This window comes from Parasteatoda tepidariorum, chromosome 6, assembly GCF_982258835.1.
Source record: "Parasteatoda tepidariorum strain Cologne lab strain chromosome 6, Ptep-v5.0, whole genome shotgun sequence".
In the NCBI taxonomy this organism is placed as follows: Eukaryota; Metazoa; Arthropoda; class Arachnida; order Araneae; family Theridiidae; genus Parasteatoda; species Parasteatoda tepidariorum.
Genome location: NC_141760.1, coordinates 12,275,087 through 12,300,481, shown reverse-complemented (window position 1 = coordinate 12,300,481; position 25,395 = coordinate 12,275,087). Strand labels below are relative to the sequence as shown.

At 31.5% G+C, this 25,395-nt stretch overlaps 2 protein-coding genes and 1 pseudogene across 6 annotated transcripts in view; 2 read left to right on the top strand and 1 right to left on the bottom strand.

Annotated features, from left to right (window-relative positions):
• Window positions 1–9,017, top strand: part of LOC107441660 (unconventional myosin-Ie) — a 153,934-nt gene extending 144,917 nt beyond the window's left edge. For all 4 annotated transcript variants that reach the window (XM_087165420.1, XM_087165421.1, XM_087165419.1 and 1 more), the window contains exons 24-29: window positions 241–390; window positions 1,104–1,258; window positions 2,876–3,043; window positions 3,570–3,720; window positions 6,844–7,010; window positions 8,259–9,017. In XM_087165420.1, coding sequence (XP_087021546.1) covers window positions 241–390; window positions 1,104–1,258; window positions 2,876–3,043; window positions 3,570–3,720; window positions 6,844–7,010; window positions 8,259–8,335 — 868 coding nt within the window. In that variant the 3' untranslated portion in view covers window positions 8,336–9,017. The remainder of the gene's footprint in view (window positions 1–240; window positions 391–1,103; window positions 1,259–2,875; window positions 3,044–3,569; window positions 3,721–6,843; window positions 7,011–8,258) is intronic.
• Window positions 9,018–16,698: 7,681 nt separating this feature from the next.
• LOC147807553 (uncharacterized) lies at window positions 16,699–20,914 on the bottom strand (annotated as a pseudogene). The gene is made up of 2 exons (XR_015434515.1): window positions 20,045–20,914; window positions 16,699–18,547 (listed from the first exon to the last, which is right to left on the bottom strand). The product of XR_015434515.1 is annotated as an uncharacterized LOC147807553 (transcript).
• Window positions 20,915–21,971: 1,057 nt separating this feature from the next.
• On the top strand, window positions 21,972–22,964 carry LOC147807552 (uncharacterized). Its single transcript, XM_087165417.1, has one exon. The coding sequence runs from the start codon at window positions 22,046–22,048 to the stop codon at window positions 22,823–22,825; it is 780 nt and encodes a 259-aa protein (XP_087021543.1). The 5' UTR covers window positions 21,972–22,045; the 3' UTR covers window positions 22,826–22,964.
• The last annotated feature ends 2,431 nt before the right edge of the window (window positions 22,965–25,395 follow it).

Sequence of the window (25,395 nt, the reverse complement as noted above, 5' to 3'; positions counted from 1 at the left end):
GTTCAATGTGAAATAAGTTTACCCCAACTTCTGCTATTTATCTTTTTCTTCTTGAATGAACCTTTTTTTTAAAAATTTAAATCTCATTACTTGCTTGTTATACCCACCTAATTTGTCAACCCTATTTGGAACTGTCTTCTGCATTTCTATATTTTTTTCCATTATTTATTTCAAGCATGCCCATTGATAAGTTTTTTGATGTATTAGCCATTAATAATTTTCCTATGTCTTTTTGAACAGCACTCACCAAGATGACTTTGTTGTCCTTCATGTAAAGAATGATTACGGAAGTCTATTGGAAATAACTTTTAAAACAGAGTTCCTAACATTACTCAGCAAAAGGTTCTATGAAAAAACAAATAAAACTCTAAATCTACAATTCAATGATTTGTAAGTTTTTTTTTTTTTTTTTTTTTTTTTCATTATATTTTTAACATTTATTAAATATTAAATTTACTATAATTTTGTTTCGATATAATTTGAAATAAATAGTGTAAGCCGTATTTTATGCAAGCTTCAATGTATTTTTGTCGAAAACATTCATTTTAATTTCAACACCAATTAAAAGATAGAATTTAATGTTTGTTTGCTATAATATTTATTTATAGAATTTTAAATGAGGAAAAATAAAAATTTTATTTTTTAACCATGTTATAAAAGTTAATCAATTTTCTTTCCAACTATTTATAGTATTATTAAGTATTTTAATTTAAATAAATATAATAATGTATTCACTTCCTTTTTTTTTCTAAAATAGGTTCTTGAGGTTTAGATTTCTTTCATTTTTAAGTTTCATTGACTGTTTGTTCTTTACGTGTTTTCAGAACAATATTATATTTCTAATTCTGCCTAACACAAGCAACTTGTTTTAGAATTTCCTCTTGTCTGTTAATCGAAATAGCCATTTGTATTTGTAGTCTTTTTAGTCTGTTTGCAGTTAAGAAAAAAAGTTTACTGTAAATCATATACTTTGCATAATTTAATTTCACATTTTACAATAAATTATCTATTACTTATACCAAATTGAATGTTGATTTGAGATTATGTGAGCATAAAAGCCAAAAAAAAATTTTTGAAGTGAACTTTTTATTTTATTTTTTTAGATTAGAGTTTAAAGTTAAGAAAGAAGGATTTGGTGGAGGTGGAACCAAGCAAGTGAAAGTCATAAATGGTCACGGTCAAGATTCTCAACCAATATGTAAAATAAGTGGGAAAATGATGACCGTCAGTATTGCTCAAGGTCTTCCCAAAGAGACCCGTAAGTGACCTGCATTATTTCGTATTATTAAGCATTTTTCTTAGGTTTAAAAAATTTTTTTTAATGCTGTGCAAAATTCTTACTCTTTCATGCATTAGTCATTTATTTAAGATTGTTATCACAATTTGTTCAACTGCAATAATTACAATTCTTTATGCTGCAAAAATTACATATTTTTCTAATCTGCGCAAAAGATCTAGATTTAAATTTTTTCACTTTAATTTTGCTGTGTCTTTGTTATGGTGTTGACACTCCAATCGTCTGTTTTTTTTTAACAATGCACCATTGTGATTTGTACAAAGCGCAAAAAAAAGAACGTATGAATAACTTTTACTTTAATAATTGGCTCCCATTCTATGTTACTAAACAATATTTTCCTAAGTGTGGCTTTTTTACCCTTATTTTGAGGGTCAATAATCCAAACTCATTGAAAAAAAAGCGTATGTTTATTTAGAGAAAGTAGGCTTTGTATGTTCTATGTATGTTTTTATGTTGTGCATGGATGCCACTTTTCAATCTTAAGGACAGAAATTGGTCTTGAGAAAAATCAATGGACTAAATTCCATCAGTTAAATTATTATTTTTTTTCATTAGAAATATTTAAAAAAAAATTTTTGTTAAAAATTAAAAAAATTACTTTTTAATGAAAATTTATATTTTTCACAATTATTGCGAAATGATCTTTTCATGATGTCACAGTGCATTGAAAAAATGGTGTCAGGACTTTTATTTGTCTTTCATTCGTTAGCCTTACTAAATCTTATTCGTAAAGTTCTGTCAATTGGGATTAATTGAATTTCAACATCTGCTTGTGTAAAACAAACTTTGTGCTATTGCTGAATCCAAATCTGCTTGAGTTTGCATCCCCCAATAACCTGTTAACATGCTAGTTAGAGTGAAATCAAGATGATTTTTTAAAAAAATTATAGTGCTAGGACAAAAATATATTATATGAAAAATAGAGATATGAATGATTTGAAGAAAAAGTTAGTTGTTCAGTACATTGGTGTTAAAAGATATACAAGATTAGCTGTTATTTTTGTTTTGTTTGCTTAAGAAACGCATAAAATGACGAAAACATTTTTTTAGACAGAAGTCGAATTCTTGGTCATAGATGGCGCCACTGGAAAACAAGAACAATCGCACCCCCTCTACCTAAACAGGCATACGTCAACAACAAATTTTAGAAAAAATAAACAAATACTTGATTTAATATGTAGGCTATTATCAAGAAAAGGTAAATTATGGTGTCAGTGTGCTATAAATTTCTAAAAGTTCGGTAAACAACTCTAAACAGTATTAATTGATCAAAAAATAACTTCAATCTTTAAATTTTTTGGAGGGGCACCCTTGGTTGTGTGTTAATGCAAAGTTTGCTTTGGAATCAGCACTTTTAAGATGTGCATATATTTATTGTTGTTTTTATGTTTCCAATGGAGTGTTTTTATTTAACAGATAAAAAAATTTACTTACTGTAAACAAGTTTAGTTAAATTATTCAGTGGTTATAAAAGAAAGAACAATTTTTTATCTATTAAACTTATGTCTTTAACTTAAGTTAATTGTATTGATCATCAAAACAAGAATTACAGTATCTTAAAATGTTTTTTTGACCTAGGTCCTGGTGTCAGAGATGTCAACGTGAGAAACCGAAACTCTGTCCGTCCTCTCGTCAACCACAAATCAAGGTCATCCACAAGGATAGTCACAAGGAGAAATGCCCCTGCTCCCCCCACCTCTAATCCTGCTTTACAGCTTGCACATGCCTTAGAGTCTAGGAAATTAGGTAAACAGTTAAAGCCTAATTTTAGTTTTGATGGTTTGTTCTAATTTTTCTGTTAGTGAAATAATCTAAATATTAGTAGCTTAGCTGCAAGGGTTGTTTTTTTTTACTGCTGTCTGGGCAAGGTATAGAAATTAAAAGAATTTCGGTATGACATTCTGATAAACTTTTTTGTTTGTAAAATTAAAACAGTAAACAACTGAAAATTGAGAAGAAAATTTTTTTGTCATGTTGATTTTGCATTTGAACTTAGGTATAGTTGTTTTATTTTTAAAAAATATTAAATTAACTGGTTTTGTATTATGTATCATACAGCACGAAAGAGAGCTGATCAAAAGTTAATCATATTTTAAAAAATCTCATTAATGAAATTAATGATATTTTTAAAAAAAATCTTATTTATTTTTTTTAAAAACTGGGCAAAAAAAATGAAACATTTCATATAAATTTTCATTATGTCTTGTAAGTGTTAGTTTTATGAGTATGTGTTCATTTTTGCTGTAAGTTAAATTTCATTGTTCGTCTGTAGCAAATGCCAAAAACAATCAAAGGAACAGCAATGATAGAATGCCCGCTTTAACCAAAGCATTCCTGGAGAAGAGGCTAAGTTCCCAGAATAAAACCCAAGCTAGCAATGGGAATTCTCAATTTTTGAACACCCCTGAGCCAGGTGTAGCTGGGTAAGCAATTCTTTTTTTTTTTAATTAAATGTTTGTTGGTTTTTTCCTAAGAAAAATCTGTTTTTAAAACATTTTAGAAATACTGTACATGTCACTATACATTTCTTTTATATTTAATATACCATGTTCCATAGTTTTAGTTTCTAATGTTATAAAGTTGTTTTTAATTGTATTAATATTTTTTTATTATTTTTATTCTAAATATTTATAATAAAATTGTATTTAAACTAAGATATGTTAATCCTTAGTTCAGTTGTGTATTTCAAAGGGTTTTTCATATTTTAGGTAGTTTTAAGTCCTCTCCCTTTTCCTTTCAGCAAAAATAGACCAATCACAATCTGATATTTTAAAAAATAGAAATATTGAAATTTTGATTTTTTTTTTGAAAAATTTAATTTATGTGAACAATTTATTTTTTGACTCCTAAATAACTTTGAATGTAAAGCAAATGATTTACACCTAAAGTGAATAATGTAAAATTTGTAGAGTGACTTTAAAAAGCTGAAAAAGAATCCATTTTTAAAAGCTAATCTATTCCAAACAGGGCTCGAAAAAAACTCAGAAATTTTACCCGTCCCCGAGGACGGCTTGTCCAACAATGCACCCGTCCTCCGTTGAAACTAACCCGTCGCTTTTAAATAAATAAAAATATCATTTTCTCCTATTTATTACAAACATTTATATAAATTGCACAATGAATTAGTCGTTACTAGGATTACGTTATGCAGTAATAAAAGAAATACTAGGTTACTAATAGTAACCCAGTATTTCTTTTATGAAATAATTTAAATTACAAAGGTCAAGTTATCTGGAATGTCAAGTTATCGAGGGTACTGCGTTTTTTAAATGAATCAAATATGACGTTTGCCAGTTCCACAATCAAGCCAATGATTTACAGAGGTTTCTGAACAGAAATCTGAAAGGGGTTTTTCATAATTGCTTTTAAAGCTTCTTGTTTAAGACCAGTACGTATCGTATTTTTTTGTAAGTTTATTGCTGCAAAGCCCTTTTCAATCGCTGTAGTACTCCCAGGCAGAGAAAACATCAATACATGCGCAGTATGCTGCTGTATTGTGGGTCATTTTGCTGCCTTGTAACTTACAAGACTCTTGTAAGATAACAAAAATTGAAAATGTATCACGAACATTAACGGGAAAATAGCCATCCGCGCGGACGTCAGATTCGAGAAATTCGTTGTCCGCGGAGAATTTTTGACCTTCGAGGGCGGGCGGGCTGTTTTCGAGCCCTGATTCCAAATCAACTTTTATTATGTTTGTTCTTACCTTCATAATTATCCGACATCTAAAATTAGTAATTAATGTCCTCTTATTCATTGTACCATGTGCATCTATTATTATGATGCAAAATAATTATTTTAGTTTGTTATTTATTTGAAAATTTTTAAGAAAATTCTTTATATGTGTGCACTTTGTTCATTCTATGTGTGCAGTTTGTGGAGACTTGCAATGAAGAGCATGCAATGAAATCACATGAAAGTAAAAATTATTGTCACAAGGTGTATGCAATGGAATGAGATGAAAATGAGCATAATTTCCACACATAGATTGAACATGAGGCTTTTCATTATGTCGAATTTTGTGTTGTATAAACCATTTCAAGAGTCATTGCACTTACCTATTAAACATGATAATATATCTGTGGAAAAGATCAATATTAATGCTTAAGGGGTCATTGCAACATTTTTTTTTAAGATAAGGATATAATCATTTATTTTGCGGTTTGCTTTACATGCTCATTTAACTTATAATTGATAATTTATCTTCAAAAAATAGTTAAACTGGTTAATTTTTTAAAATATTAAAAAAAAAAAATTTTTTTTAGTGCTTACAATAAATATTGTAAGCACTAAAAAATCTTAACAATTTTGTGCATTCATTTGTTGATATATCAATTAGAACATTTTTTATAGATTCTTTTGTAAAAAAGTAGAAAAAAAAGTTACAACTTCTTGTAAGGTATATATAACATGGTATAAAAATTTTAATACCTCATAAAATACTTATTCAATGCAGATTTAACTTAAGATAAAAATTGTAAATCATGTATTATACTTAAGATAAAAAAAGTTTACTTCAAAGCTTTATCTTAAAAAAATTCCTTAGGGATTTAATTAAGATTGAAACACAAAATTATCATCTATGAGAAAAAGCACTTTAAAGTCTGTCTGCTGATCAAGTTTCTGTTTTAGGGCAAACTAAAATCATTTATAACTTTTTTAAAAATGTAGATAGAGAGATGATTTTTTTCCAGTGCATTTGAAATAGTTTGAAGTTTTATTATAGGCAATTAAAAAATATGGATATTTTAGTCATTTTTTGGGTACTGTGACCCCTTAAAATTAACATTTAAATACAAATACTTTAAAACTCAAAAACATGCACTTGAGTACTTATTTCTAGAAGAAGAAAAAATTTAATTATTAAGAGCGTTATAAATAAAATCCAACTAATTTATTGATTTTGATTTGCCTTAAGAATTTTAAAATTATTAAGGTACATGGAGAATCCCATTGTAAAGATCTTTAACTACACTTCCACATTTTTCAAAGAGGTCTTTCTTCATTCATATATTTAAGCATTTCTAAAATTTAATGTTTACAAATCAGAAAGCAAAGAGTAGAGTGTAATTCAAGTTGGGATTAAACTCATTATTTTTCAATATTTGTTCATTGAGTTTTGGGATATGCTTAAAACTTTGATTTTTTTTAAATCAAGTTATCATAACTAAACTGAAATATAGTATTATATTTCTCAGCTTCTATTCTATTATTTAGCATTATAAAACATTATTATAATGCAGTTGAAGCTGAGAAAAAATAATATGAGATTGAAACATATCGTCTTGATTTCTTAATTTTTATTCATTCAGAATAATAAACCTTTAAGGTTGGCTATTTATAAAATCGAAAACAACTGATTATGACTATTAAAAAAAATATCAAGGTCTGTAACTGTTATAGATAAATTTTAATTTAAAGTGCTAAAGTCTGTTTTTAAGAAATATAGAGTATTATTGTGCATTTAAAAAAAAATTAATCTTAATTGTTAAGAGGAATTCATAGACTATTGTTAAAATAATGACAACATAGTATACTTTTTCTAGTTTGCAACGATCTCAAATCAAACCTGCTCCTGGTGGTGGTAGGCCCAAACCACCTGCTAAGCCAAAACCTGCACTGCCACAATGTAAGGCCATCTATGCATATGAAGCACAAGATACAGATGAGTTGACATTTAATGTAGATGAAGTCATAACAGTCATCAAACAAGGTAAGGATCTATACATAGTGACACAGTAAATTTTAACTAGCAGTAGAGAAGTTTTTATATTGATGTCTGGCAGTTTTGAGCCTGGAAATCAAAGAAGATTAGTGCACGTTAAATCTGTTGGGTCACAAAGCCCTCACTGTTCCCAAAACAATATTTATTTATTTTTTTATAACCGTCGTTGAACTGCCGTATGGGTTTACAACTACTAACGTTTAACTCCGTAGCCTTGTAATTTTGAACCCAATCCAGAAGACAAGGGAACTACCAAGACTGAGTATTGAGAGAAATTTGCCTTTGTGGAGGATTTTTTTTTTTTTTTGATGGAGCTAACCCCCATTTGCGTTATATGGAGAGGAAGACCACGAGAACTTCCCATGGTTAGCCTGATGGCAAGGGGACTCTAACCCATAATCCGTCTACCACTGAGGATATTTCACGTCAGCACTGATGATGCGTATTGACTGGGATTCGAACCCTGTTCGCCTCATTGGAAGGCGAACGCTCTATCCCCTGAGCCATCGCGGCTCTCCCATAACAAATTAAACCTTTGGGGGTGCTGAATTGGAGATGATCATGATTGTTCTCTGGTTCAGGTCAAAATTATGATCTGTGGATGAATGGGCTCGCCCTATAAACGGGTGTGGCAGAAGTCTAATTCTTGGCCATAGATGGCTCCACTGGAAAACAAGAACAATCGCACCTCTTGCCATAATGGCCTTAGTACTGAAAAACAAAAACTATAATTTTCTACCACATTTTTGTTAATTCCCATTCATGTCTGTGAGAGTGGTATCTTGCAGTTGCAATTTTTACCACATTTCCAATTAGCGAGAACACTTAAACCTCTATTGGTACCTGATATCCATACAAATTTCAATTTTTTATTGGCTGCTGCTAGCAGGATTTATGATCACTCAAAATTCCACTTTCCAATTAACTAGAGTGATTAAATCTCATCTGGGATGAAATATAGTATATTATAAAATTTGCATGTCAAACTTTCGTTTTGTGAAATGTTATTTTTTATGAAATATTACTGTGCATAGCAAAAAATCTGGAATTTTGTTTTGTTGACATTTTTCTGAAAAAGTCTAGGGAATTATATTTCTAAAATCAAATGGAAACCCTGTTTTTAGTCGAATAAAATTGCTGAATTATTCTTTTAATTTTGAACAAATAACAATTATAATTTTGTTAAAGAATGGTTGTTTCTGCATTTTTTTTTCTTACTATTAATTTTATTTGCAGATCCATCGGGCTGGTGGTTAGGAAAACTAAAAGGAAAAGAAGGACTTTTTCCATCTAACTATGTTGAAAGCATATGAAATGCTGTGATTGTACTGTAAAAAAACAGAATGAGAACAGTTTGGAAACGAGTGCATAGTTTCTTGATAACTACTTACAAAAAAGTTGAAATAGCTGAACAAAAAAAAAATTACATATACTTAATATTTAAAATTCTGCCGGTTTGTTCCCAGTGCTATAAAATTCATTTAAATTCTCAAGAATCTTTTTTTTCTTTTGAAGAAATGTGTCTTAACAAGTGAAAGTCAATTCTCAGTAGCTATACAAGATTAGAAAATTACTGTAAGCCACGATTTAAGTTTTCACAATGGTTTTAGTAATCAGTGATTGTTAGTATAATTGTTGATTATGGGTGTTGAATAGTAGAAGGCGTTGAATATATATAATGTACAGTTGATCCTACTATGAAAACATAGTTGATAGTTCAGATATATCTCTGAAATATTTTTTTATTCTTGAATATTGATAGTTCCTGAAAAAAATATCTATTAAACACAAACTCTTATGTTCTTAAATTTATGTATAAATCTCATATAAATGGTGAACTAGAAAATGTTAAGTTTTAAGAAAGGTAATAAAAGGTAGCAGTTACAGATCTAATTGATATTTATGGAGTGTTGTATGTTTTAAAGATATCTTTGTAAATTTCTAAAAAGTATTTTTTACAAAAATTATTAAAATGTGTCAAGAATATTTTTTTTTCTCCATGTTGTAAAATTATTGTGCCTTTATTACCTTTTTATATTTACTACAAATTTCTTAGCTATTTTAAATTTAAAATAAGTCCGTGCATATGATTTGTGGATGTGTTACTGTGAATGACCGAAATGGGCAGTTATTGACTTCCCGTGAATGTTGACACTCACACTTTGGTAAAATATCTATACTAGTCCAAAATTTATACTAGATCTGGTTAAGTGCCACAGCCCGGCATACATTTGCCCAGTATGCCCTACATCAATGTTTTTTTTAAGGTTAAAGGCCACTGTCCGGTATACATTTAACAGGTTTTCCGAACACTGATGTTTCTCCTAATCTATCTTCAGCAGATATTAAAATATCAAATATATTAATATCAACGAATAAATTAATATCAAATTATATATAACAAATATTTCAGACATTCACCAAAGCAACTATTCACAAATTGGACATTCTCCGGATTTTCGTCAATCACGGTAACATATTTATATATATATATAAGCATGGAGAATATCTTACGATTATGGGCTTATGACTATTTCTTTCCTGTAGTTGTAATTCTACATTTGTTACATTTAATAACGAAATGTATACTTACTGCGCTATGTTAATGTACTTTCATTAATTTCTTACATTTATAAGTTTTGCATTTTTAAAATTTAGTTGTTTGCATCCAGCTGGTTTAACAAGTGGACCAGAATAACAGGCTTAATTTTGCTATACTCCATATGCAACATGTTAATTAATGATTGTAACTATAAAAAAAAAAATTGTATATCTTGAGTGTTTAACTGAAACCATGAAATTAGTGTATAAAAATCTGATTATTAAATCAAGATTTATGTGATATTGTTGGGTATTGCCATTAGTAATGGCCTTTAACTACTTTAAATTAAGTATTAGTAGTTTATTTCCTATCATTTATAAATGGCAGTCTTAATTATTAATTAATTATAAATACCTCTTATTTATGAATAGTAATAATTATCTTTCATTTATGATTAGTACTCTTGTTAATGATAAGTAGAAATTACCTATCATGTATGATTGGTTTATTAATGATTAGTAATAATTACCTATCATTTCTGATTGATAGTAATTATAATATATGATTTGTACTATAATTATTGTTAAGTAACAATTACATGTCACTAGTATTGTACAATACTAATGTCAAGTATTGGTCTTAAAACGAATGATAAATAGTACTTACCTCTTATTTATCATTAGTACTATAATTAACGATTAGTGTTCATTACCTCTCTTTTATAATCAGTGCTCATATTAATGGTTAGTAATAATTACCTTTCATTTGTGTTTAGCACTCTTATTAAGGATTAGTTACTGTGACTGGAGGCAAAATATAAGGTAGGTTTATCCAGACCCAATATAAATATAATCTATGCAATTTACATTGCTGCAGGGCTCAAAGTTGTCCTTAATTTCCTTAAAAAAAAGAAATTGTCCTTCATTATTAAACATTTCAATTTATCTCCTGATTTTTTTACGATTTTTCCATTTTTTTTGTTGAAGTTAACTGGAAGTAAGAATATAATTTATCTAAAAGAGAATTTTAAGAACTTCGAATTCAGAAATTATGTTATATGCCATGAAACAAAGTAAATAATAAAATGAAAGTACGTCTAGTACAATATTAATCTACTTCCAGTATTAGAGAGAATTACCTTCGATTTGATGGCATAAAAGCATTCGATGTGAGGAAAATATATAAAAAGTTCTTACCTCACTATTCCCTCCTCATTACTATATCATACTCTACTGTTTTTCACAAGAGAATCCACGTATTTTGCTACTACTTAATGATTTTTCATATTTAACTATTTTCTCTCCTTTTTCATATCAAAAAAATTTTTTACTTTAAAAAATAAAAATAAATAATAATTAAATTCTTTTTTCACTTAAGTTTAGGAACTACTAAAACTATTACCAATTGTATATCTCTGAATCCATGTTGGTATTACAAATTGCTCCCATGAGAGAATCAGCAACCTTAAAATTGTTCTTCATTTTAGAGGCAATTTTGTCCTTCATTTTATATTTTAGACTCCCAGCCCTGTTGGTGTACCAAGTTTAACCTTACTCAGTTACTCTTATTAATTTACTGCTTGCTTGAATTGGCAAATAAAATAAATGTATATATTGATGCTCGATTTATAAAAACAAAAAATCAACGTAACACAAAAAAAAAATTATATTTTTATTTATAGACCCTAGAAGCAATCATTCAAATTGTGCAAAACTATAAATGTTCCTTTTAGATGGATGCATTAAGCAATTTTATCTGTGATACTTTTAATTTCCAGCAAGGTTTTCATAACAGGAGAAATTTTGTATATGTATGTTGATGTTGAAAGCAATTGTGTATTGTTTAATAGAAGACCCTCAATTCGATGTTGATTCAATTCATTTGAAAAAGAGCTTTGTTTGGGTGTCTTATGTAAATAAATGAGAAAATTTTATTATAAATAAAATAACTAATGTGGAGCTTTTTTTTAGGTTACTTATGAAATTAAGAGTGTGTTTCACTTTTTGTACAAATGTATTACTAGTCTTATGAATAAAATTTTTATTTTGATAAAATTCTTTTTATTTTGCCTTTTTAGTCTATTTATAAAATTGTTCATATTGAGATGCCTCTCCCTTCTATTACACAGGGTGCGTAGCCAAATCTTAGAATCAAAAATAAGCACTTTACAAAAATTTTCAAGCACTCAAAAAATTCATATTTAATCAATGATATTATTGAAAAACAAAAACTTTTTATAAACAGTTTTAGCGTTAAAAAAAAAAAGAAAAGAAACGGGCGTAAATCGAAACAATCAGTACTTTCCCACATCACTGAGCGAATTCAACTTGACCCTGAACTCAGAACAAAAGTACCCTTACCCCCTACGTCAAAAAAAGTGTTAGAAGTAAAATAAAATAAACAAGAATAAAATTGAAATAAATTAAAAAGAAAAACATTTCATAAGGATCTAATATTCTCTATCGGAATTGGAGCACTCGGGTTTCGGTTTGAAGTGTGCGCGCATGTGCAAGTCATAACGTGGGTACGACATGAAGTCCGCATGAATGATTACATAGCAAACTCCCCATTTTTCGTGAAATGCATGGGATCCACCAGATATCACTGAAGGGGGAAAAATTATTCGGAAAAAAGCACTTTTTAAAAACGCCAACTGAAAAAAGCACCTTTAAAAGCTTTTAAAAACGAAATCCCCAAAAAAGCACTTTTTACAAACGCTACGCACCCTGTTACATTAGATTTTCGGAGGAAAAAAACTGGATAAGTTATAGCTGTTATTAAATGCTATTTGCACTGTGAAACATATAATTTTAGAATATAATACTTTCTACGAATGTAGTTCTTTGTAATGGATTCTTACACTTAGCTGCCGAATCAGGAGTTTTATAGACCCTATACATAGGTATTTAAATTTTTAATGATATAAGAGGTACGTTTTGTTAAATGAGATGGTCAAGTTCAGTATGGTTTTCAATTTTCTTTAGTTAAATGTTCATTGAATTGGCCCCAAAAAAAAATTTTAAATTTTTCTGTTGAATATTAATAATTTATTTCTGTCTTGATTCATCAAAGTACAAGTTTCACCACCATAAGTCACTATAAACCTGATAACTGGTTCGTAAATTTTAATTTATTTAGTAATGAGTTTGTTAATGAATAAGTATTAGAAAATAGAACATTATGTGATTCATAAAATTGAGACGCTTGGCAAGGTTAGATCATAGATAAAGAATAAATGAAAATATAGTGCTGTGAAAAATCTTAAATTGGAAACCAATGAACTAAAGACCCAAAGGAGAGAACCAGCACTTCCCAATTTTTTTTTTAGCTATGAATCATTGAATGATCAAACTTCTATTGGGGGAATCCTGAATTTTAAAAAAAAAATTTAGGCATGCGCAGTCACTGGAAAAAACTACATTATTTTTGTAGTTTACTATAATTACTTTGTTACAAATGTAGTTAACTACAACTACTTTTTTTTTTTATGTAGTGTCTACAATAGGGGCACATGCACTGCAGATTGACCAATGAAGGACCGCATGCCAAAATATTTAGACATATTCACAGTAATTGTTATAAAAACATTGTTCTAGGCACTAAATTATTTTTGTAAGTTTACCTTGTAATATCTTTGCATAAAATTAATGTTTTAATGCGTTTTAAATGTTTAAAATTAGAAACTTCTTAACTATTTACTCAAAAAAAAAAAAAACGGAATCCGAAAATCAGAATCAATTTATCAAAAAAAAAATTACATAAATTTAAATAATTAAAAAAAACTATGGGAAAATTCATATTTTTTTAAATCATATTACATAATAACATAAGTTCATTTAAACATAAATTTTAACCTTAAAAAATTTGCTCATAGAATTAAATTTAAAAAAAAAATATTCTAGTCATTAATGTAAATGCAAGTTAAATACTTTGATTTAAAAAAGTTTATAGGGTTAAAATTGAAACAAAACCCTTTCAGTAGAAAAAAAGATTTAGCATTTAGTAGGGAATATATTTAAACTTCAAAACATTTTTATTGTAAATTAATTATAAGAGGCAGGGGCAGAGAGAGGGGAGAAAAAGAAAGAAATCTCTAATTTTGAAGGAACTATTTTCCTTAATAATAAAAAACTAGTTAGATACTTGTTTACAACTTTTTACGACGAATATTTTTTTAACATCACACTTACTATTTACAATTAATGCACATATACATTAACAATTAGTAACATTTACATTACTTTACAAAACTTATTTTGATTACATTTTTTACAGTTAAAATTTAATGATATAAAAATCACTTCCAAGCATATAATCATAAATGATATGAAATGGTCCGAGTATATAGAAAAAGGTTAAAAAAAATTTCTTAATGGTTATCCTGTAATTTGCAAAATTTTTTAAATATTCTGATAATTTTATTCACCTGATCATGTGATAGCTTTTTCGAGTCATTAAATTAAAATTTAATGATTTTGTTTTAAGACTGCTCTGTAATTTTGAAAAGGCCACATTTATTCTGGAACACAGTCTTTCGACAAAAGCTGTTGTTGTGAGTAGGGGCAAATAACTTATTCAGTTTTGAAATTTGTCTTAGATGGTGTTCTTCCTTTTCCAGATTTTTAAATCGTGTGAATACGAATAGCAAAGTGTTATTTTTTAATTGCTTGAATACGAATTGCTATGTGTGACTTTTAAATTGCGTAAATAAAAAACGCAATGCGTAATTTTCAAATTGGCTGAATATGAATTGAGATTAGTGTTTCTTAAATTGCGAAAAGACTACTCACAACGCATGATTTTTAAAATGCGTAAATATGAATCGCGATATACGGTTTTTAAATCGCGTTGTAGGATATTTGAAAAAAGAAACAACATATATTTTAAATGCCAGAACACAAATCGCATTACGTAATTTTTAATCTTGGGAATTTAGATAGTGATGGATTTTTAAATCTCGTTAATAGGAAATGTGATGGGCAATTTTAAGATCGTAAGCGTAAATACGAATTACGATGTGTGGCTTTTAAATTATGAGAAGAATTGAAATGCATGATTTTTAAATGCGTAAATACGAATCGAGACATGATTTTTAAATCATATGACAACAAAAAGAATAGGTTGGGTGTGTGTCGTTAAACTTGCACTTCTTGAACTAAAGAAATAAATATGTTTGTGTTTGGAATTATTTTTTAGCAAAAGGGACTGTGTTTGATATTTTATAAACAAATCTTTTTTTATTTTTATTCTTTTGATGAAGGGATCGATTTTGCCAAGAAACGTAATTACTTTTAAAGTTACAAAAAAAATTTAAACAGAATCGAATTTTACGAGTTATAAGATTGCGTTAAAATATCAGGATATTCTAAATCACAAGTAAAAATGTAGCAATAACTATAAAGAAAAAAAATACACGTTCGAAAAACATCTTATATTTATGTTAAAATCGGCACAAATGGAGCACATAAAAAGTAAATATTTACGATGAAATTGGTATAAATAAAGCGCGTCAAAAAATTTAGCATTTAAATGCGGGATTCGAAATTAAAGTCGTAATAGCGTATACAGAATTTCGGGACTTTCAAAATCTTGTAGAAAGGTGTAGCAATAATTGCCAAAATAATGATTAAAAAATAATTTGATTTGCGATAAAATAAGTACAAAAAAACCACGTCAAAAAATGGTTATCTAACTGAGCGATTCTTTACTCACGATTTGTAATACTGTGCTAAAATACCGAAAATGCGTAGCAATAACTGCCAAAAAAAGGATCAAAAGTCATTTAGATTTTCCATGAAGTTTGCAAAAATAAAAGGCTTAATAACTTTTAAAAGTCGCGATTTTAAAAACTACGTCAAAATGGGTAGCAGTAATTACCGAAAATTCATTAGATTTACAATGAAATCGGCACACAAAAAGAGCGTCAAAAGTGATAACTCAAATTCGTATATCCTAATAATGATGTACTGAAACTATTGGAATTTTCAAAACTACATTGATTGAGACTAGGTGCGTCAAAAACTTAAATTTCAAGTTCCCGTATTGTTCTTTTTTTATTATTTTGTTAATATTGCAACAGCGGGTCGCACATCAAGGGTTGTCGGCCGGTATGTGGCCAGCAGGTTGTGCACCCCTAATTTAGGTAGATGTCATGGGTGCAAGTCTTCCGTCCCCAGGACGGATTTCCGTCTTTCGAAAATGTTCGCGGACGGAAGTAAGACGAAAACAAGACTGACTCGAAGATGGAAATCGGAAATTTTTTTTTCTGTCCTTAAAAATATTTTTAGGTCTACGTTATTGGTCTACTTTATTATGTCCTGTTGTTATTTTATCAAAACACAGATGAATAAATATTTTTTGTACAGTACTTAAACTTGATGTATTATGGTAAAGCTTTCCTAGATAGTTTGCATATGTCAAGGGGGTATTGTGTATGTTAGGTATTTCAGTCAAAAAATTTTCAGTCTTGGCCTTTTTTAAAACTTGCACCCATGGTAGATGTTCATAATTGCGTTTAACGCTTCTTGTTTAAGACCAGTAAGTAATGTGTTTTTTTGTAAGCTCATTGCTGAAAAGCTCCTTTCAACCACTGGGCAGTATGTGATCAGAGGAATTGTTAATTCTTCTGTTAGAATTCCAAATGCACATGCACCCTTTCTTTTGTTTACCGATTATGTGAAAGTGAGCATTTGGTCCGACGAAGGAATTAACAGGATTTCTAGATTAGAGAGTCATTTTAGAAGTGAGACACTAGACTCTTGCAAGATAACGAAAATTTAAAATGTATCATGAACATTAATTGGAAAATGGCCGTCTGCACTGACGTCAGATTCGAGAAATTCGTTGTCCGCGGGGAATTTTTAACCGCCGAGGAGGAGCAGAAAGACGGTTTCTCGAGCCCTGATTCAATCGATACTCAATAAAATCTCTATTTCTGGCATTTCTAAGCCCCATGATATTGAATGTCAGTTCCGCCCAACTGAATTACAAATTTAAAAAATTGGTATCCTACTTTTAATTTATCGTAGTTGCTTTGGACAAATTCGCAGGCAGTTAAAATATTTATCTATGAAACTTGTTATGTAATGTTAGAGAGTGAGATTTCTAACTAAAATGAAAATAATCATGAACAGGTTCAGTTATTAGGTTATACTATCCTTGTGAACATTATATTATACTTATATACAGGTTATACTAGCATTTAAACATTATGTGAATAAACTTACAAAAATAAAGAGCCAGTAGTATGAACAGAACAGTGAGCATAAAATTCCTTTACAGAGATAAACTCAAGGAATTAACAACAAGAATAAGGTTTCTCACTAGTGTGAACACGATAGTGTCTAGTCAGTTCATTTCCGTGTGAAAAATTCTTATTACATATACTGCAAGAATAAGGTTTCTCACCAGTGTGAACACGATTGTGTGAAGATAGAGTACTTCTTAGTGCAAAACTCTTATTACATATACTACAGGAAAAAGGTTTCTCACCACTGTGAACACGATTGTGTAGAGTCAGATGACCTCTTTGTGAAAAACTCTTATTACATATACTACAGGAAAAAGGTTTCTCACCAGTGTGAACAAGATTGTGTTGAGTCAGATGACCTCTTTGTGAAAAACTCTTATTACATATACTACAGAAAAAAGGTTTCTCACCACTGTGAACACGATTGTGTAGAGTCAGATGACCTCCTTGTGAAAAACTCTTATTACATATACTACAGGAAAAAGGTTTCTCACCACTGTGAACACGATTGTGTAGAGTCAGATGACCTCTTTGTGAAAAACTCTTATTACATATACTACAGGAAAAAGGTTTCTCACCACTGTGAACACGATTGTGTAGAGTCAGATGACCTCTTTGTGAAAAACTCTTATTTCATATACTACAGGAAAAAGGTTTGTCATCAGTGTGAATACGGTTGTGTCTAGTCAGATGACCTCTTTGTAAAAAACTCTTATTACATATACTACAGGAAAAAGGTTTCTCACCAGTATGAACATAACTGTGTCTAGTCAGTTCACTTCTTTGTACAAAACATTTATTACATATATTACAGGAAAAAGGTTTCTCACCATTATGAACATAACTGTGTTTAGTCAGAGCACTTCTGTTTGAAAAACTTTTATTACATACATTACAGGAAAAAGGTTTCTCACCAGTGTGAACAAGATTGTGTAGAGTCAGATGACCTCTTTGTGAAAAACTCTTATTACATATACTACAGGAAAAAGGTTTCTCACCAGTGTGAACAAGATTGTGTTGAGTCAGATGACCTCTTTGTGAAAAACTCTTATTACATATACTACAGGAAAAAGGTTTCTCACCACTGTGAACACGATTGTGTAGAGTCAGATGACCTCTTTGTGAAAAACTCTTATTTGATATACTACAGGAAAAAGGTTTCTCATCAGTGTGAATACGGTTGTGTCTAGTCAGATGACCTCTTTGTAAAAAACTCTTATTACATATACTACAGGAAAAAGGTTTCTCACCAGTGTGAACAAGATTGTGTTGAGTCAGATGACCTCTTTGTGTAAAACTCTTATTACATATACTACAGGAAAAAGGTTTCTCACCAGTGTGAACAAGATTGTGTTGAGTCAGATGACCTCTTTGTGTAAAACTCTTATTACATATACTACAGGAAAAAGGTTTCTCATCAGTGTGAACACGATTGTGTATAGTCAGTTCACTTCTTTGTAAAAAACATTTATTACATATATTACAGGAAAAAGGTTTCTCACCAGTATGAACATAACTGTGTCTAGTCAGTTCACTTCTTTGTAAAAAACATTTATTACATATATTACAGGAAAAACGTTTCTCACCAGTATGAACATAACTGTGTTTAGTCAGAGCACTTCTGTTTGAAAAACTTTTATTACATACATTACAGGAAAAAGGTTTCTCACCAGTGTGAACAAGATTGTGTAGAGTCAGATGACCTCTTTGTGAAAAACTCTTATTACATATACACTGGTTATCATAAATTAAGGAAAAATCACAAAAATAGCGATAACTCTTTCAAAAGTAAGCCAAACCGTGCAAAATTTGCATATGTTGTCCACTAAGAGTAGCTGAGTAAAATTGCAATATGCAAATTAGTGGCGCTGCACTCGGCTTACGTCATCTGCCTGGAGCATAAAAGTCCAAGTTTGAGAGAAAGCACACAAATTTTACTGTGATTGCGACATTGAAAATCTGAGATAGCCAATTCGTAATAATGACCTCTAGGCATCATTTGCCTGAAGAACTACGATGGAGAGCCATCGGGAGACTAGAGGCAGGGCAGAGTCAATCAGAAGTGGCCAGATGGCTAAATGTGAGTCCATCTGTGGTTCATAGACTTTGGAGGCAATTTCAAACCACAGATTCGGCATCTAGGAGGTTCAGTCAAGGACGGCCAACTGTTACGACCAGTGCCGATGACCGATATTTGACATTAAGTGCACGCAGGAATAGAACCGCTACTCCGACACATCTTAGATCCTCTCTTGCTGCAGCCACCGGAAGGTTGGTGTCAACGTCAACTGTGCGCAGAAGGCTCCACGAAGGTGGTCTGTATGCGAGACGACCAGCCATTTGCGTGCCGCTCACATCACGCCATAGGAGAGACCGTTTGCAGTGGGCCCGACAACATGTCCACTGGACGTCAGATCAATGGAGGCCTGTTCTCTTTACGGATGAGTCCAGGTTTAGTCTAGAAAGTGACAGTAGACGTTATTTGATATGGAGAGAACCTGGGACCCGTTATCATCCATCAAACATCCGTGAAAGAGATGCATACGGAAGAGGCAGTGTCTGTGTTTGGGGAGGCATATCCTTAGGAGGGCGCACATACCTCCATGTCTTTCCAAGGGGAACCGTGAATGCTCAGGTTTATCGAGACAACATCCTTGATGCTTATGTGCGCCCATATGCCGGGGCAATTGGTGATTGCTTCCTGTTACAGGACGATAATGCAAGACCACACAGAGCTCGCATTGTTGATGATTATCTTCAACAGGAAACAATTACTCGCATGGAGTGGCCAGCTCGATCCCCGGACTTGAATCCTATCGAGCACGTTTGGGATGCTCTAGGGAGGCGTGTATCTGCCATCAATCCGCCCCCTCAGACCCTTGCCACGCTTGCATCTGCTTTACAAGAGCAATGGCTCTCACTTCCTATTGAACTGATAGACCGCATAATTGAAAGCATCACACATCGCTGTTTGTGCTGTATTGCTTCTAGAGGCAATCATATTCCATATTAAAGGTACTTTTTCTATTGCAAACCGATACTTCCAATTTGTTTATTTTATACATGTGCTAATTTCTATACTACTATTAATGTCTGATAATTTCTTTTTATGTTGTTTAATACCTTACTATGTGTTGTATATTGTGGGTAAGTTTCATAAAATTCCATGTGTAATTTCTTGAGTTATCGCGATTTTTGTGAATTTTCCTTAATTTATGATAACCAGTGTACTACAGGAAAAAGGTTTCTCATCAGTGTGAACACGATTGTGTATAGTCAGTTCACTTCTTCGTAAAAAACATTTATTACATATATTACAGGAAAAAGGTTTCTCACCAGTATGAACATAACTGTGTTTAGTCAGAGCACTTCTGTTTGAAAAACTTTTATTACATACATTACAGGAAAAAGGTTTCTCACCAGTGTGAATATGATTGTGTTGAGTCAGATGACCTCTTTGTGAAAAACTCTTATTACATATACTACAGGAAAAAGGTTTCTCACCAGTGTGAATACGATTGTGTAAAGTCAGACAACTTCTTCTTGAAAAAAACTTATTACATATACTACAGGAAAAAGATTTCTCACCCATTTTAACAGGATAGTATTTAGTCCGGTCACTTCTATGGGAAAAACTGTTATTGCATAAGCTACAAGAATGAGACTTCACACCAGAACGAACATCACTGTACTTAGTTATATTACTTCGTTGGGAAAAACTCTTATTACGTATATTACATGAGTCAAGTTATTAACTGTCCATAAGTCTGACTGGTGGTCAGACTTATAGATTACTTTTCTATAAAAAAAAAATCTTATTAAATGTTCCACAAGAATAAGTATTCTCGTTTTCTCCCAATATAAATAGTTGCCTATTACTTAGAAATCCTACTCTAGTTCCAGTTCGAAAGTTTGCAGCTGTTTACTATTGGGAGCAAGACAGGCAAATATTAATTGTATCGATTATGTTGTTTGGATTTATTATAATAATATTCTATGTCCAGACATTTTTACAAAAGTTTTTATTTATCGGTTTTCTGCAACTCTTACATTCCATCATTTTCAGTTGTCATCGCAACCAATGTTGCCAAAACCCACAACACTAACAAAACATACTTATATGCAACAGAGTAAGCTATAAGCCACAACAGTATTCCCTTCCCAGTAAAAGTTACGGTACAGTGTGGTATAAGAACGAACATGGTATTTACAAGTTACTTATGCTCAAATATTTCAAAACTCACTATTTACAAAAAAATATTATAGATATATATTTATAAGTGCTAGTCTCGAAATCGCACAGGAGCTTTAATTGTGCGTCCTATACGTGATTGTTTTTCAGGAAGTTTTTTTATTTCAGGAGGTAAGTCTAGTGGAGGTTCGGCAGGTTGTCTTATTGTCTTTGTTGATTGTCTTGTAGTAACGTCTGGTATTTGCAAGAAATATGCAGGTTTTAATCTATCAACAGGCACTGTAACGCCACTGTTTTTGATTTTTACATGAAAATATTTCTCTTTTTTGTCAACGACTTGAAAAGGGCCATCATATGGAGGTGTGGCGAATAAAATCATCGCCAAGTCGACAACAATAATAATGCAACCCTAGAGCAGGGGCAGAACGTCATGAGCTGTGTGGCAGCGTGCTGGGATAGAATTATGAATAAAGTTTTGTTTCATTAAAAGAATGTTATCTTTTCTTTTTAGGAGCAAAATGCTCATGTAAGTAAGCCTTTGGACGATTTAATATGGTTAATCAACAAATTATACCATAATGGTGACCTCGAACATAACACGCATGAAGATTTATTGAAATTTGAAATCGAAAGTAAGCTGTAGATTGTTGTCCCAGAAGCATGAAAAAAAAATTTGTTTTTTCAAAAGGACTGTTCTACATCATGCAAATTGAAAAGAAACTACATACGACTGTGCCTAAATACAGATAAGTGCTACTGGATCATTATTCGTTTAGTCAAATTATTTTTAAACTTTAAAAGCTTTAGATAACAGTATTGATCTAAATGTTACATTGTTCTAAATGTTGAGTAATATGTTCTTAACGGTTAAGAATGTCAATTCATTTATTTTTATTCATTTTCTTAGTGAATATAATATTTTATTTGATTAAGTAACGTTAAGTTAAATATAGTTTTAGTTTGAAATTCATTGTTTTATTTTAATGTCAGTTAAATCATTATAAACAAATATTTAGTAATTCGTTTTTTGAAGACCTTGCATGATGACTGAAGTTTCGGCTGTTCAAATTCCTGTTTACAACAGATCAGACCCTGCCTTATGGTTTGTTATGTGCGAAAGCACATTTGCTTTAGCAAAACCAAAAGCAATTACAGAGCCTATAACGAAATATAATTATGTAGTTTCGAATCTTCCTCCCGATGTAGCTTCCTTAATTCGTGATATTCTTATGAAACCCGATGCGATTGACCCATACGAAAAACTAAAGGAAGAGCTTATAAAGCGTTCTGGGGATTCTTCCCAGCAAGAGATTCGACAACTTTTATCGGGTGAAGAATTGGGTTCTATAAAGCCTTCTGATTTATTACGTTCGATGAAGCGCCGAGCTCAATCGCTTAAAGTTCCAAATGAACTTATGCTGGAATTGTTTTTACAGCGATTGCCGTCATCCGTTCAATCAATATTAGCAGCAGTTTCTGATATAACTCTGGACAAAGCGGCTGAAATTTCGGATCGAATTTTAGAAGTTACCCCTTCCCCAGTCGAAACTTTTGCTATTTCTGGTTCTAATGGACAGTCAAGTGAAGATAGAATATTTCGCGAAATCGAGAAAATAAATAAAAGGATTGATCGCCTTTCATTTCGAGGTAGATCACCTTTTCAAAGAAACCGCAGTAATCCTCCTAATAGATCTCGATCCAACTCTCAGTATCGAAATTCAGAACATTGCTGGTATCATCAACGTTTCGGAAAAAAATGTAAGCCAGAAAAATGTGTTCAACCTTGTGCTTGGCAGGGAAACGAAACCAGCAAAGAGTAGAGGCGACTTATTCTTTGCCACAAATTTCACGTCGCCTGTTCATTAGAGACCGAAAAACAAATGTTTCCTTTTTGGTAGACACAGGCAGTGACGTTTCTATTTTATGTACAAATAATTTTCAAAAACGTAACCCACCCCAACAGACACTTATTGCAGCAAATTCCTCAACAATTAATGTTTATGCTCAACAAACTTTAAATTTAGATTTCGGGTTAAGAAGGCAGTTTAATTGGACATTTTTAGTTGCCAATGTAAATACACCAATTCTAGGAGCCGATTTTCTCCATAATTTTGAATTGATGCCTGACCTTAGAAATAAATGTATTCGTGACTTAAAAACTAAGTTAAAAACTCCTGGTCATTTAAAGCAAACAGAACTGCATACTGTTAAAACAATTTCTGAAGATAATAAATATTTTGACCTCTTGAAAGAATATCCATCTATAACAAAATTACCTGATCCCAATAAACCTGTCAAACATAATACTGTACATTACATAATAACTAAAGGACCTCCGGTAGTGGCAAAGCCACGTAGGTTAGCTCCTGATAGGCTAAAAATCGCCAAATCTGAATTTGAAAACATGATGCAGCTAGGGCACATCAGACCATCTAGTAGCAACTATGCTTCACCTCTTCATATGATACCTAAAAAAGGATCATTAGAATGGAGACCAGTGGGTGATTACCGTGCTTTGAATGCACAAACAGTTAAAGACAAATACCCAATTCCTTGTATCGCTGATTTTACTGCAAATTTACATGGTTCTAAGATATTTAGTCGAATCGACCTTGTCAAAGCCTATCATCAGATTCCCATAAATCCTGGAGACGTTCACAAGACTGCGATATGCACCCCATTTGGCTTGTACGAGAGTTTGAGGATGCAATTTGGGCTATGCAATGCCAGTGCTACTTTTCAAAGGTTTATCGATGAAGTCACTCGTGGCCTAACAAACGTTTATGCTTTTGTAGACGATATTCTTATTGCATCAAAAGATCTAGATGAGCACTTCAAACATTTAAAAGCTTTGTTCTCTAGATTAGAGGAATATGGTCTTTGCATAAACGTTTCTAAATGTATTTTTGGCCTATCATCAATTGATTTTTTAGGTTTTAACCTTTCTGAAAAAGGAATTGAACCCCTCCCTGAAAAAGTTAAGTGTATAACTGATTTTCCTAAGCCCTCTACTCTCACTAAACTCCGTCAATTTTTAGGATTGTTTAATTTTTACCGATGTTTTATACCAAGAGCCGCCCATATACTTGCTCCTTTAGTTCAATTTTTAGAAGGGCATAAAAACAGAAAAAAGTCTCGTTCCAAAGGTCACGATTCTTCCGAACCTCTTAAATGGAACGAAAACAGTGAAAATTCTTTTATTGCCGCTAAAAACGCTATTGCTCAAGCAACGCTTTTGAGACACCCCATTTCTGGAGCTGAAATAAGTATTTGGGTAGATGCATCAAATGTCGCAGTTGGTGGCGCTTTAATGCAACTTTCGCAAAATAAATGGGAACCTATAGCTTTTTACTCTACTAAATTAAATAAAAGTCAGCGCAATTGGTCAACATATGACAGGGAATTATTTGCTATATACTCCGCGATTAAGAAATTCCGTCACATGATAGAGGGGAGAAAATTTCAAATCTATACAGATCAAAAACCCTTAATATTTGCCTTTAAACAAAATCCTAACAAATGTTCACCTCGGCAAGTACGACATTTAGATTTCATTTCCCAATACTCTACAGATATCCGTCATGTGCACGGTCTTCAAAACGTAGTCGCGGACGCTTTATCTAGAATTGAAATTGATTCTATTACCAAAGCAACGTTTTTAGATTTTAAGAAATTTGCTGAAACACAAAAAAATGATCCAGAGCTACTTAAATATCTCAATAATCAAACAACTTCTCTGAAACTTGAATTAAAACCATGTCATATTTCTGATGATGACTTAATATGTGATACATCAACCGGCCAGCCAAGACCATTTGTGCCAGAGTCATATCGAAAAATCATATTTGATCACCTACACAGTATATCTCATCCTGGTATTCTCGCCACTACCAAATTAATCTCATCTAGATTTGTATGGCCATTCATGAAACGACAAATAAAAGACTGGGTTAAGTGTTGCGAACCTTGCCAACGCTCAAAAGTCCAAAGGCATACTAAAACACCTCTTGGAACATTTTCACTTCCTGATGGACGCTTTTCCCATGTCCATCTGGACATTGTTGGACCTCTACCTCCCTCTGGTAGTTTCAATTACATTTTGACAATGATTGACAGATTTACCAGATGGCCGGAGGCCATACCAATTCCTGACCAAAAAGCAGAAACCATCTGCAAATTTTTCTTTAATGCATGGATTAGCAGATTTGGTTGTCCTTCCATAGTGACAACCGATCGAGGTGCACAGTTTGAATCGGAGTTGTTCAGAGCGTTTTCAGACTTATTGGGGACGACTAAAATACGGACTACAGCATATCATCCGATTTCAAACGGAATAGTGGAACGGTTCCACAGACATCTAAAATCTGCAATAAAAGCACATGAAAATGAC

Excerpts from the sequence above, each read along its gene's own strand:
- LOC147807552 (XM_087165417.1), top strand. The coding sequence starts at position 22,046 with ATGATGACTGAAGTTTCGGCTGTTCAAATTCCTGTTTACAACAGATCA.